The 14,131-nt window shown below is 39.3% G+C and overlaps 1 protein-coding gene across 1 annotated transcript in view; it reads left to right on the top strand.

The window, feature by feature from the left end:
• RAB29 (RAB29, member RAS oncogene family) overlaps nucleotides 1-13,796 on the top strand; it is a 45,308-nt gene extending 31,512 nt beyond the window's left edge. The window contains exons 4-5 of the mRNA XM_073666951.1: nucleotides 11,556-11,677; nucleotides 13,301-13,796. Of these exons, the coding sequence (XP_073523052.1) occupies nucleotides 11,556-11,677; nucleotides 13,301-13,415 (237 nt within the window). The 3' untranslated portion in view covers nucleotides 13,416-13,796. The remainder of the gene's footprint in view (nucleotides 1-11,555; nucleotides 11,678-13,300) is intronic.
• Nucleotides 13,797-14,131: the final 335 nt, after the last annotated feature.

The following is a 14,131-nucleotide window of genomic DNA, read 5'->3' on the forward strand; positions in this document are numbered from 1 at the left end:
ACATTCAACTTCATCCACAAAAAAAGCAAGTCCCCACTTAGGTCCGTCATCTGTTAACAGAAATATAGGGGGCTTCCATGTTACTGGAAGCACAAAGGCTCTGGAAAAGCAAAATGGCCCTTGTCCCCCAAAAGAAATTCAGAAAGTTCTATGCTCCCAAATCTAAATGCCCACCTCTCTTCGAAGCCCCACTGTGTTCCTAAGCCATACTTAGGGTCCACATGTTTGGCGTTTCTGTTGCAATGAGAGCTTGCCTTATTTACAGTTGCATGCCTCCAGAAGCATGAGCTGAGCTCAACGTACTGGGCACTTCGGCAGTTTGCAATTTTCACTCAGCAAAATCCACTGCTACTTGTTTCTGGAAAATACCCATGGAGTCAAAATCGTCACTACACCTGTAGATAAATTCCCAAAGGGATGTAATTTCCAAAATAGGAGGATTCTGCTCTTCTAACACTTAAGAGCTCTGTATATGGAGTCCGCAAACTATTCTACAATAATTTGTTCTCCAAGAACCAAGTAACATTCCATCTCTCCCTAGTGTTGCTATATGGCGAAGTGGTAGTGTACAGCCACATATGGGGAGTTGCCACGTTCAGAGGAAAATGTGTGACACATTTCGGGACCATTTTTACCCATTGCCCTGTGTGAAAATGTAAAATCTGGGGCTAAAACAAATTTTGTGGTTAAAAATATAATTATTTTTTCTTCACCGCCCAATGGTATAAATTTCTGTGAGTCACATGTCATGTCAATATGATCACTGCATGAACCCTAGATGAACTAATTGAGAGGTGTAGATTGTAAAATGGGGTCTCTTATGGGGGTTACTGCTGTTCTGGGACCTCAGGGGCTCTTCCAGTGGGTCATGTCACATGCAGACCACAACAGTAAAATCTGCACTGTAATATGGCGCTCCTTCCCTTCTGAGCTTTGCACTGTGTCTGAAAAGTAGTCTTCGACCACTTATGGGGTATTGATGTACTCGAGAAATTACGTAACATTTTCTCTTATTACCCCTTTTTGAAAATTGCAAACTTGGGGTCAAAGCAACATTTTAGTGGAAAAAATTCATTTACTCACACAAACTTGTATAACATTGGGCTATCGCCTGCGGGTTAAAAATACTCACTACTTCCCTAGATTATTTCCTCGAGAGGTGTAGTTTACAAAATAGGGTCACTTGTGGGGGTTCTGGTGTCTCGGCATGTCAGGGACTCTTCAAATGTGACATGGTGTCCATAACCTATCCCAGCCAAAATAGCTCCTTCCCTTCCAAGCCCTGCCATGCACCAAAGCAGTAGTTTTCCACCACATATGGGATATCGGCGTACTCAGGAGAAATCGCACAACAAATTTTATGGTGCACAAAGGTAAAATGTTAATTTTTTTTCCTTCACATTCCATTAATTCCATTAATTTCTGTACAGCACCTGAAGGGTTGTTAAACTTCTTGAATGTGGTTTTGAGCACGTTGAGGGGTACAGTTTTTAGAATGGTGTCACTTTTGGGTATTTTCTGTCATAGTCAGTCACATCAAATGTGACATGGTCCCTAAAAAAAAAAAAAAAATTGTTTCAAAAATTGTTCTGATGTAAAGTAGACATGTGGGAAATGTTGTTTATTAACTATTTTGTGTGACATTACTCTCTGGTTTAAGAGCATAAAAATTGCAAAATGTTCAAGTTTCTGATATTTTCAGAAATAAACACGAGTTGTATCTGAACAAATTTTACCACTATCATGAAGTACAATATGTCACAAAAAAAACAGTCTCAGAATCAGTGGGATATATTGGAGCGTTCCAGAGTTATTACCTCATAAAGTGAAACTGGCCAAAATTGAAAAAATTGGCCTGGTCATGAAGGTGAAAACGGGCTCTGGCGCGAAAGGGTCAAATATGGCAATCGAGAAGAAGAGATTGCTCTGTATGCAGAAGATCTCTTACTACTATTTAGTTAATTATAATTGCAAGCAAAATATTTATATTAACTATAGAGAGATTTGGGTCCTTCTCGTGATGGACTATAAATTGGTCAGTCTGCACTGCTTTCCTTGGACAATAAAGACCTCTCAGGATTAAGTCGTTCTTTCATGGTCCCAGTAGTCTCAAAATTTAAATATCTCAGCTATATATTACAAGAGAGACAAAATATTATATCCTCTTAACCTTGAGTCCATTGGTGATTAGGTCCAGAAATAAAGTTTCAGCATGGGGGAAATTACAGCCATCAGCCTTGGGAAGGTTGAATCTTATCAAAATGTGCCTTATGCCTAGCATTCTTTATGCACTGTATAATTCTCTGGATTCCCAAATATTGGTTTAGGAAGATGCATAACATTTTCAGGGACTTGGTTTGGAAAAGGGATATACCTAGAATAAAGTTGGAGACGCTACAGCTGTCTAAAAATGTAGGGGTTTCACCTTACCAAATACGTGGGGTTATTTTCTAACCTCTCAATTTCAACACTATAGAGCAGGGGTGGGGAATCTTTGTTTTCTGCCAAGAGCCATTTGGATATTTATACCATCCTTCCGGGGGCCGTACAAATTGCGCACTAACTCTGCCCACAAAGTACATCCTGATGCTGGTATTGGTGTCAGGATGTAATCTTTCATTGCATGCACCTTAGTGATGAGTAGTGAACACTGAGTGATCGTGCTCAGAGCGAGAAGAAATTAATGGACCGGTGAAAATCAAAATTCAGCTGCTGGCTCAAGTACTGCAGTCCCCAGGAATCGGGATGAGAGCCGGATAAAAAGTCTGGAGAAGGTACATGGGGCATGCGCCCCAGTGCTGAGATTTCTTGGGGGGTGAGAGGGGAGGGGAAAGATTTAGTCTAACTCTTAATCACCCCTATCTGGAACAACCCCTATTTGAGGGAATTGGAAAATTTAAAGGTTTTGGGGTATGGAGAAAGAGTGGACGGAGATATTTACTTTTTTTAACTATTTTGTATAAGGAGGGTTATTTTTGCACATTTGAGCATTTAAAACAGACCTTTTAATTTGTGTAACTCTTGAGTTCAAGTATCTACAATTAAGACACGTGATAATTACGGCACGCGATTAGAGCTCAGGAGTCTATCTCCGATCTATCCATCTCATTAATTGGGGTGTTGGACTCTGGTAAATACAAAAAAAACCCCACTAAAGTCCTAATATATTTCATGTATAATTCCTTATTACTAAAAATCCTGGAGACCCTATGGCTGCACTTAAATCCAGTTTGGAGAGGTATTTTTGACATATTGCTTCAGAGGAATGGGATGATACTTTTAGAGTCACCAAGGAAAGTATCGAGAAATACGGCTCAAAGATCATTTCAAATATTTCTCTGAGTATATAGAACTCCAAACACAGGATAGGCCTCAAGACCGATGACTGTTGCAAGGAAGATGGTGCAGACTTAATTCATATGTTCTGGTCCTGCGCACACTTGGTTGGGTTGTAGTAAGATGTGGGTAGATTGATTTTTGAGGTCTTTAAAATTCAAATATCTCTTAGCCCCAAAGTGTGTATGTTGGGATATGTGCGAGACATTGGAAATTCACCCCCAATACAACTGGCTATAGCTAAAATACTGTATCACACCAGAAAGTCCATAGCTCGTACACTGGTTGGCAGGAACTGTTCCGTCAGTGGAAGAGGTTGTGAGCTGCTTAAATACAATCATTCTGAGGGATAACAAGATATACCGTACTTTGCGGATTATAAAACGCACCCCAAATTTTGGGGAGGAAAATGGTAAAAAAAAAAAAAAAAAAAAAGTAAAATATAAAATGGTGGTTCGTCTTATAATACGCTTTTATGGTGGCGTTGGAGTGGTGTCCCAGGTGGCATGGTCGCTGCTGCAGGAAGCTAGTGGAGGCAGGAGATGCTGCGGTCCCCGAGATTTCAGTCTCCGCATGCGCTGCCTCCGGCAGCCATTTTCCAGAGTCCACCGCATGGTAAAGTGCCGGGGCTCTGGGCTTTCACAAAATGTCAGGGGAGCCTCCGCACCGCCAAACACCCCCTCGTACCAGCCTGAGACCCGCAGCATTGCCTCACTCCAGGCCCCGCCAGAAGCTTCCTACAGCAGCGACCCTGGGACCCCGCTCCACCGCAGCTGGTAAGCTTCATTCGGATTATTAGACGCACCCCAATTTCCCCCAATTTGAGGAGAAAAAAGTGCATTTTATAATCCAAAAAATATGGTACATCAAGAGGTGAACCATTGTGAAATTTGGTAAACAGTGGAGGGACTGGATTGAGGAACCAGCAGTAGTGTCGTAGGTTCTGGCAACAGATGTCATATTTACCTTACTTTTCCATTTTAAAAGTGACCTATTTCAGGAAACACCTTAATCTGTATTCCTGATGTTTAAATCGTTGTCTGGATATTGTACTCTATAATAAAATGTGAGAAAGTAGACTGGGAGGGAGGGGAGATAGGGCATTGTATTCTTGTGAACAATGATACAAAACCGTATTTAATTCCTTGTGATTTTATAATATGAATATCTTTATAAACCATTTAGTAAGTTGTAAAGTTTGCTCAATACAAAATGTTTTGATTTAAAAAGGGGAAAAAAGGGGGTGGGGGATTTCTTTTACAAATTTCCCAAATGGTTGGTTGTTTGTTTGTAGTGATGATGGAAAAATATTTAATTTGATATCGCAGTAATTGTACGGACTTGGAGAATCATTTTTACCAAACAATGAATAGTATAAAAACCAGACCCAAAAAACAAATGCAGAATTGCAATTTTTTTTTTTTTTTTTTTTACACAATTTTCATTGAGCAGTAAAATTTAATGATATCATTCAAAACTACGAGTCCCACAAATAAACAAGCTCTCATGTCTTGACGATAGAAAAATTAAGAAGTTAAGGCTTTTTGGAAGGAGCGGAAAAAAAAGGGAAATCACCCAGTTGAGCATAATGGGGTAAGAGTCAGGGCTTGGAGTTGGAGTCAGTAGAAAATGGACCGACTCCTAAAATATATAATAAATTGGGTACAGTAGTACAATGCAGGATGTGCTGTCGATTTTTTTTCATAAGAATTTGGGAAAGTTATGAAATGTTCTATTCCTGATCTAAGGATCTTGACTTTTAGTTGAGATGAATCTGTGCTGCACTTTATGTACACGCTCAGTAGGGAGGCCGGGCTGAGGAGTCGGAAGTCAGGGAAATTGAGAAGTCTGAGTCGTGGTTTGGCTTACTGACTCCACAGCCCTGGTAAGAGTTCCATTTTGTATGCCAGCCTTAATGAAACGTGCACTGGAGTAAGATGCGCCAAATTCATTAAGAGGCTCGTGCATATTCAATGAATTTGGTGCATGCTACAACTGGCCTGGCCTCCGCTAGAACCTTACTCCAACCAGGGGCTGGTTTATACTTCTCGTTCTATTTCTGCCAAATTCTAAGTTTGACTGGTGGACTAATGCACACCATGTCCTAGCTCCACCCACTTTAGTCAAGATGGCCTGGAGTAAGTTACAAACTTATTGTGCCCAAAAAAATAAACTTGTGACATTTCGAGGAGTTTTATGTCAGAAAACTGGCAAAAATGTCATGATAAATTGGGGTGCTTAAAAGGGTTGTCTGGTCACTCTGTGTGACAGCAGACTTATGAATTCCCCCCCCCTCCCCTCCCCCCGCGCAAGCACTGTGCACTGCGGGGATTCGTCAGTTTCAGAGCCGGGTCTGGAGGGTATCTATGAGTAATGCATAGTCCCGACCAGTGGACGTAGCCTCCATTTCCATACACTGTTAATTGAGCGAGGCCGCGCCTTCTAGTCGGATGCGCCAACTGGCCGTCGCTGAACAAGACGTGGCCTCGCTCTATACAAATGTATGGAGCTAGGCGGTGCTGACTGGCTGGGAGTGTGTATAACTTTATACATACCCTCCAGTCTACAGAGTGACTGCAGACTTTTATCATTTTTGACCGTCAACCCCTTTTAATCTTCTCAAAATCATGTTAAAAAGTTGTATCATACCCCAACATGGTAGCAAAGAAAACTATAACTTGCTCAGTAAAAAGTGAACAACTGCAAAGTTCCTTATTTTTGTTCCCCCCTGCAAATAAGATTTTCAACGCCGCTTCTTTTCTACAGAAAAAAAAACACTGTAAAAACACCACATCTGAGCATAGCCCAATTCTTACAGTGCAATCTGAAACTAAACAGTCTTAACCTCTTTCTGGCCCAAGGTGTACTAACAAGGTGTACTAATGTATATCTGCCCTGGGCCTTATGCGCCTGCTATGTATTAGTAAGCCATAGCTTTAATCCTGCACCGCGACTTCAGTCGCTGTGATCTCATCAAATTTTCGGCACCATCTTACCTTAAGGTAGATCGAGTCGTCCTCCTGGGAGGGTGTCGCCGTCCCCCCGCAACCACGATCGCTGTGATTGGCTGTTCAATTCTGAACCGCCAATCACAGCATTTCTCACTGTTTCAGGCAATCAGATTGCCTGAAACAGTGATGTGCAGCCTCCTAAGAGCACCGATCCTAGGCTGTTGCCTTGTAACCGCAGCCCTGGCCCCAACCCGCTCTGATCGGTGCGATCGCCAATTACATCGTTCGCACCGATCAGAGCGCGACTGGGCGGTCATGGGGCGGTGACTGGCCTGTGACCTGCCTGTCACCGCCCCATGACCCCCTGTAATGTCGGCACAGGCCCCAGCCAGCTCTGATTGGAGCGAGCCTTTCCCGGGGCAAATATCTTTTTTTTTTTTCCGCTGTGAGAGAAGTCACAAAAGAAGTGTGTTTTATAAAGGGGGGAATACGCAAGGACACCATTTATCAATGTGACACCAGCCCACGACAAACCTGACCTGTGCATGAAAGACTGCTTCAGAAGGTACCATACTTCCATGGACTACTAAATTAATTTCTGATGTATGACAACCTGACGAACACTACACAACTGACGTAGTGTTCGTCAGGTTGTCATACGTCAGTTGTGTAGAGTTTGTCAGGTTGTCCTACACAACAGTACATTATACCAGTTTTTAGAATGGTGTCACTTTTGGGTATTTTCTGTCATAAAGACCCCTCAAAGCGGCTTCAAATGTGATGTGGACCCTAAAAAAAAAAAAAAAAATGGTTTTGTAAATTTTGGTGTAAAAATGAGAAATCGCTGGTCAACTTTTAACCCTTATAACTCCCTAACAAAAAAAAAAAATTTGGTTCCAAAATTGTGCTGATGTAAAGTAGATATTAGGGAAATGTTATTTATTAACTATTTTGTGTGACATATCTCTCTGATTTAAGGGCATGAAAAATCAAAGTTTGAAAAATGCGAAATTTTAAAAAATTTTTGCAAAATTTCCTTTTTTTTCACAAATGAACGCTAGTGATATCGAAGAAATTTTACCACTACCATGAAGTACAATATATCACGAAAAAACAGTCTCAGAATCGGGAGGATCCGTTGAAGACTTCCAGAGTTTTAAAGCGACTGGTCAGAATTGTAAAAATTGTCTTGGTCATTAACGTGGAAACCACCTTGGAGTGTAAAGGGGCTAAAGGGAATCTGTCAGTAGGATCAACAATTCTAAGCCATCTATATGTGTATGAAGGCTATAGAAAATTGAATAAAATAATACCTTGATATCTGGGATCTGATGTCTTATTCCAGAGAAATGCACTGTTTTTTTAATGTCAGTGAGCTGTTAAGATCTATGGCCTGAAACAGTTTTCAGAGAATCTGCCTCCAGAGCTTTTTTTTTTATTTATTTATTTTTAAATACCTTCACGACCAGGTGACTTTCCATTGTTTTAGTTTTTTCCTCCCCTTCTTCCAAGATGCCATAACTTTTTTTTATTTTTCGTAACCATTTGAGGGCTTGTCCTGCAAAAAAAACAAGTTGTAATTTTAAACGACTCCATTCATTTTATCATGTGATGCACTGGAAAGCAGGGAAAAAATATTACAAATACTTTGAAATTGCAAAAGAGTGCAATTCCACAATCCATTTTTTTTTTTTTTGTTTATTTACCATATCCACTGTACAGTAAAATGGATCTGGCAATATTATTCTACACTTGCGCAGATACCAAATGTGTGTGTCTCAAATATTTATTTATTTATTTTACTTTATTTAATAGTCCCCTTAGGAGACGGGAAGTAGTGATCACCCCCGATCGCCTGTGCTATACATACCAGTGCTTGATGTGTACAAAAGAAGGGGCTCTGAAACCTTGGAAACCTGAGGCTTAGCAGCGACCTCAGTCTGGCAGCTACAGAACCCTATTAGGGCTTGATGGCAACAGGGTCTATTAGGCTGAATGTGATGGGTATAATTGAATGAATAAAGAAATTGCATAAACTGGTAACCCTCACATGGCTCCATTGACGACATTTTTTTAAAAAAAAATTACAGCTCTTATAATAGTGTCATCAAATTATATTACAATAAAATTTTAAGAAACTCTACATATTTGCGATTGTTGTCTTCATAATAACCCAAAGCATTCATCCTGCCCAATGGACAATTAAAAAACAAAACAATTCTGGATTCTTCTTTTTTTTTTTTATAACACCCTTCCCGACCTATGATGTATAGGTACGTCAAAGGTCATGTCCCAGTATTTGATGCGTGCTCTGGCGCTGAGCCCACATCTTCAGGCACAGGACAGCTGTTTTAATCAGCTGTTATGTGTCCCTAATAGCCTTGGGTGGAATTTCGATCCTCCCGTGGCTTTAAATGTTAAATGCCGTTTTCAATCTCTGACAGCGACATTTAACTCGCACTTACTGGAAACACGTCACAAACTCCGCCAATCGGCGCCTCTATCACGGGACGCCGATGGGTTGGCATGACAGTCGAGTGTCTGCAGAAGACCCCCGTGCTTATTACTGCAGATCTACTTTGAACGTTGGCCCGTGGCCGGCGTTCATAGGAGATCGTTTCTGCTACACATGGCAAGGCTGAAGCCCTGCTATATGTAGTACAAGCGATTTGATGATTGTAGCTTCAAGTCTTTTAAGGGGACTAGTGAGGCAAATAAAGTAGAGAATAAAAATGTTTAAAAAAAATATATATAAAAGTTCAAATCACCCCTCCCCCCTTTTGCCCCATTCAAAATAAAACAAATACATATATTTGGTATTGCTGTGTTCAGAAATGCCGATCTATCAAAATATAAACTAAATTAATCCGATCGATAAACGGCGTAACGAGAAAAAAATATCAAAATGCCAGAATTACGGGTTGTTTTTTTGGTCTCCGCAACATTGCAATAACAGGCGATCAAAACGTCTTGTCTAGCCTTAAAATGGTATCGATAAAAAACGACCGCTTGGTTCGCAAAAAATAAGCCCTCATCTGGCCCCTGATCCCAAAGAATGGAGACGCTATGGGTCTTAGAAAATGGCGACTCTTTTTTTATTTTATTTTTTTTTTTTCTTTTTACAAACTTTAGATTTTTCATCACGTCTTAAAAAATAATCTGTACAAGTTTGGTGTATACAAACTCTTAATGACCTAGAGAATCATAATGACAGGTCAGTTTTAGCATTTAGTGAACATGGTAAAAAAAAATAAAAATTTGTGTAATTGCATTTTTTTTATTTTTTTTTTTGCTATTTTAACTCTTAATCTTTTTACCGTTTTCCAGTACACTATATGGCAAAATCAATGGAGTCATTCAAAAGTACAACTCGTTTAGCCAAAAAAACAAGCCCTCACACCGCCATATTGACAGAAAAATAAAAAGGTTATGGCTCTGGGAAGAAGGGGAGCGAAAAAGTAAAAATGGAAAATCCCAAGGTCGTGAAGGGGTTTAAAAAAACAAACAAACAAAAAAAAAAACACTTCTGAATGAGAACTCAATTGTAGCTGTCTTTTTGACGTATGATCCAACTTTAAATGGTGAAGATAATATTGGATAACTGGATAAATGGGCTATGTGTTTGGCCATATACAGTGGCGACCAAAAGTTTTGCATTTTTTTTTAAAAGTGTGATTACTTAAAAAACTTAAACAAAAGAAAAATAGAGTGGAAATGCTGTATTTGTTTGTTTAACTTTGTTCTGTGCTGTAAATTATAGAAAGATTATTAAATCATTGTAAAGTTTGTGAAATAAAGAAATGTTATAATTTACTTGCTGCTAAAATTACGCTCTATTCCTGAGCTGACACATGTAGTCATATAACCTCTAGCTCCTTACTTTCTGCCAGTCTGTTCAAAGCACCACGAACATAGAATTCGTATCTGTCCTTTAAACGGAACGTAGCTGATCAGTCAAGCATAGCTCCTGCATGTCCACCAGCAACTCTCAGAACAATGCACTATAAAAGGTGATGTTGTGGGGGCGTGACCTGTCATCTATGGCAAAATTCACAGGGAGGCAGTGCAGGCTCCACAGACAAGTAATATTATGAACTTGTGACTTTGGCCAGAGGAGGCGGTATTATTAGTTTTGAGTGTTACGTTATACATACAATAGAAAACTCTTGCAGCCGTAGGTCCAGATAAAAAATAGAACTTTATTCCAGTGCAATTAAAAATTAATCATCTATGATTAAGGACTGGTTTACAGTCAGAAACGTGTAGGAAATTTATACTGCTGGATGAGATTGAAGAGGTCATCAATTTTTTAATTGCACTGGAATAAAGTTCTATTTTTATTGTTTTTTATTTTTTTATTTTTTCTTCGATCTTCGGCTGCAGGAGTTTTTTCTGTTGGATCTATATAGCGCTGAGTCTAGCAGTAGTGGCTTCTCCCTTGAGGATCTTGGTCATATAGCAGGGGTGAGCTGATTGCTTCTATTTTTACATTATATATGACTAATGCATATTAATTTATTCTATTAACTTTTTTCTATGTGACGTGGGAGGAATATTAATAGAGAAAAAGCTTTTGGACCGCAATCTATCCATCTTGAGACTGTTCATGAGTCTCGAGATGGTGCTTTGGTAAAAAGGATATTTGAGATGTGAGGTGGCTGCAGCTCTAACATAGAAGCCAGAGCACTCTGCCTCTTGGTAGAAGTAGCGCGAGATAGCCGTAAGATATGCAAACAGATGCCCGACTGCTGAAGGGGAGTTAAGGAATATGAAGGTAACCTGAGGCTTTATTACAAAGGCAGCCAGATTGTGTGGTAGTTTTTTCTTTTTTTTTTTTTTTTTCCCCCACTAGCTGTCTTGAAGCAATGATCACTTTGATCCTTTTTCAAAGCATTATTGCCGGTCAGTGCTAAACTAAACTAATTTGATTGGCCATCCCTTTGGTATTACCTAATGGCATGCTTATGGCAGAATGGGTGCCATTTGTCCCTGGCTGTTCATCCCTCACTGAGAGAGGGCAGCATGGGACCCCCTTGGTTGTATTGCGGAGGGTCTACGTGTTGCTTGTTATACAGTACTGCAATGATCTTCTGAAATAAAATAGCAGGAGATCAGAAGTGCTCTTTACAGCAATTGTAAAAAACACAATATGGCATTTGTTGTGCGGTTAAGCCAGAACATTCCAATCCTCTCTCACCCACCCCCGTTCCATTATGATACTTTAGAAAAACTGAACATAATTGATTGATTTTTGTGCTTTTGTCTTAGTGCGATCTTTCACCATGGGCAGTGACTAAAGAGCAAATCGATAAATTCAGTAAGGAAAATAATTTCATCGGATGGACTGAAACCTCGGTCAAGGAAAACAAAAACATCAATGAATCAATGAGGTGAATGAGCCCCTCTTCAATACAAATTGTTAAAGGGTGTGGTGAATAGCATTTGGCTGCATCACAGTTAAGGGCACCATATACATATAGACTAAAGTCGGACAATATCCTCTATATCTGTATAAAAGATTGTTAGAAAACTAGCTTGAAATGACGTACAGTAATTCTCTATTTAAAAGCTGATGTTAAAAACGCATTGCATACAGATGCTCGGTGAGGGAAAAACGTATGAAACTCGCCTGACACTCTCCAACTTTTCAGGCTGAGAATCTCCAGTACTTTATATACACAGATGTGAGCGTCCCCTTACTAGGAGGTAGGGTACTTTATGGAAGGCATTAGAGACCCATGCGACAACTTCTGCTAATAGGTCACATTTTGAAAAACTGGTAATATGTACTCTTTAAGGAGGAATTAAACATTGGCCATTCAAATTGGTCATGTTTCTCTGTAATGCGAGACTTGACAATACAGCAATAACTTTAGGTAATTGCTCTCTACTATCACCAAAAGATGAGACCCGAACATGGTTTCACCTCATACTCAGAACTCTATTGTGGGATATATAATAATTGACTTTCTAAACTAGACAACCCATTTTAAGGACCAAACCAATCTGTAAGCTATCACTACTTTCTTTTTTTTTTTTTTTTTTTTTAAGGCTGCATAGCTATTTCTTGTCCAATTGTTATTTTGTAATTAAAACATTTGCACATATTTTGTATATTGTATTAATCTTGGGATGCTTTCTTTACTCGGGTATACATAGCTATTTGAGGTTTTCTGTTTCAGAAAATTCAACAATAATGCCCCCAGTCCCCAAGTTACGAATACTCGACTCATACTTGCAAAATAAAAAAAGTAATACTTTTCTGGCCACCCTGCTGCTCTCTGCCCACTGTTCGTTTCTCTTTTGTCCTCCGTCACGTGCCACATCTCCAGCCTCTTTATTGCAGGCCAGGACTTCCGAGGCCTCGACGTGGCTGGAGGTTACTGAGTGTTGTGACCTCACGACGTGCGCTGTGAACTTAAAACGTGCAGTGACCTACGAGGCCTGGACACGGTAGGAAGTCCTGGCCTATAGAGAAGAGGCTGCATCATTTCTCTATGGTGGATGATGGCAGAAAGAAAAAGACTGAACGACGAGCAGCGGGATAGCCAAAGAAGTTATTAGGTTTTTTTTCTTTTGCTTTTATTTTCTCAACGTTTTCTAGCGCTCAATAATTTAGCTAATTGATGACTGACTGGCCGCCATTTTGCTGAAGTGGGGTGAGTTGCAAAAAATCCATATTTTGAAGAATATGGATTTTTGTAAAATTTGAGTAGAATTCAATTCCAAGAGAATAAATTTGCCCATTTCTAGTATTAACCCTTTCAGATTCTATCAAACGTTTTTTTTTAAAGTGTGACTTCATGCCAAAAAAAAATCTGCTCCAATTTGCATGTAAATTCAACTTAAGAACAAACCTACCTTTTTTGTAACTCAGGGCCTGCTGGTATATACTTTTAATATGATTTATATTGTTACAATGGTGCGAAGCAAAATGCTTTGTTAATTTGCTGAAGCTTCATAATGAAAATCATATTTTTTTGATTTTTTTTTTTTTCCTGTATGTGATGCAGGGTACTTATTGAAAGAATGATGGAGCTAAGAGAATCTGGACGTTCCTCTGCCCCGCTACAGGGGGATTACATCAACATAAATGACATTTCTGTGCCTGGATCAGGATGCTGCTGACATGATTTGTTAAGACTGCTGGGTAATTTTTTCTACTACTGAATGATGTTTGTTAGATTAGACTTTATTCTCAAAATCATCTCTTAGAATCCTGGAATACATGAGCAATGAACTCTGAAAAGAAAACTATGATGGAAGCCATCTCCACTGTTATATTGTCTGTATATGTGTATATATTGCTAGTTTAGTAGTAGTCCTAAGAATTCAATCATGTTTTTTTATTTTTATTAAATTTATGCTAACGTTCTGCATAATGCGAATGTGTCTCTAAATCATTACACATGTCTGACTTAAAGACATGTCTCAGGTACCTGTATGTATTTTCTTTTTGTCTGTTTTCATATTTATATGCAACTAAAGTTGGATAACCTTTAACTAATAAATTTTACTCTCTGGGTCATGTCTTTGAGAATTTTGTTTGTTTTTTTTTCCTTTTCTGATGTGCATTTCATCTTCAGCATATCGCATGATGGAGTGTCTAGATAACTGCAGCGACTGGGGGCTTGTTCTACGAATAAAGTACATTTTAATAGATCTTGTAATAATAAGTTACAGATATACCAACACCTTGGTGGCCTCAGAAATACCTTTTTGAATCATGGCTACCACCCAAGAACAATTGAAAACCAGATAGCAAGAGCAATTAGAATATCAAGGAATTATCTCCTAAATTTGAAAACCAAAGAAGAAAGTAACTGGGTATCTCTAGTAGTCAC

Source organism: Phyllobates terribilis, unplaced genomic scaffold, assembly GCF_046119375.1.
Source record: "Phyllobates terribilis strain yellow unplaced genomic scaffold, ASM4611937v1 Scaffold_2__4_contigs__length_985480577, whole genome shotgun sequence".
Lineage (NCBI taxonomy): Eukaryota > Metazoa > Chordata > Amphibia > Anura > Dendrobatidae > Phyllobates > Phyllobates terribilis.